The 684-nt window shown below is 45.9% G+C and overlaps 1 protein-coding gene across 1 annotated transcript; it reads right to left on the bottom strand.

Moving 5' to 3' along the window:
• Window positions 1–684, bottom strand: LOC120253385. The gene has a single exon (XM_039261723.1). It carries the CDS (start codon window positions 682–684, stop codon window positions 1–3), a length of 684 nt encoding a protein of 227 aa, XP_039117657.1.

Genomic DNA, 684 nt, shown 5'->3' with positions numbered 1-684 from the left:
CTAAATTAGCTCTTCCAAAATAGAAATCCTCACAGAGCTTGAAAATGTCGTCCTTGACTGTCTACCAGAATTTGTTGAAGAAGTGGATCGGGAATCCATCCGGTCCAGGGGCTTTATCCCCCCTAGACTGAAAACCGCATCCTTAACCTCAATCATTGTAAAAGGCCTATCCAACCCAGTCAGATCCACATGTCTCTTGTGTGCTAAGAGCTTAGACAAGTCCACCTTGAGTCTCCATGTCCGCTTGCTTCCAAATTGTTGTTGAAACCGATTAACAAACATCCTTCCCACCGCTTTTGGGTTCGAGATGAGCCTACTCTCATGAAAGAAACCCGGGATAAGGTTCCGGCATTTCCTCCCATTCGCCATAGAGTGGAAAAATTTAGTGTTCTCGTCACCTTCCTGCAGCCACTGAAGCCTCGACCTTTGCCGCCAGTTAATTTCCTCTTGCTTGCGAATATCTTCTAACGAATTCAAAAGGTGAAGCTCCTGAGCAAGCTCACCCAGTGACAAATTCCTAGCCTCCTTAAGGACATCTAACTTCTCCACCTCATGTAGAAGGTTAAGCTTCTTTAACTTGATAGACCCAAAACAAACTTTGGCCCATCTCCTTAGCCGCTCACTGAGTCCAGCAAGTTTCTTAGCAACCACAAAAGCACCACAGCCTTCAGGAGTCATCTCCAT

This window comes from Dioscorea cayenensis, unplaced genomic scaffold, assembly GCF_009730915.1.
Source record: "Dioscorea cayenensis subsp. rotundata cultivar TDr96_F1 unplaced genomic scaffold, TDr96_F1_v2_PseudoChromosome.rev07_lg8_w22 25.fasta BLBR01000075.1, whole genome shotgun sequence".
NCBI lineage: Eukaryota > Viridiplantae > Streptophyta > Magnoliopsida > Dioscoreales > Dioscoreaceae > Dioscorea > Dioscorea cayenensis.
Note: the sequence above shows the minus strand (reverse complement) of the source record. Positions and strands in the feature narration are given on the sequence as shown.

Coding starts and splice junctions, on each gene's coding strand:
- LOC120253385 (XM_039261723.1), bottom strand. CDS start 684: ATGGAGATGACTCCTGAAGGCTGTGGTGCTTTTGTGGTTGCTAAGAAA.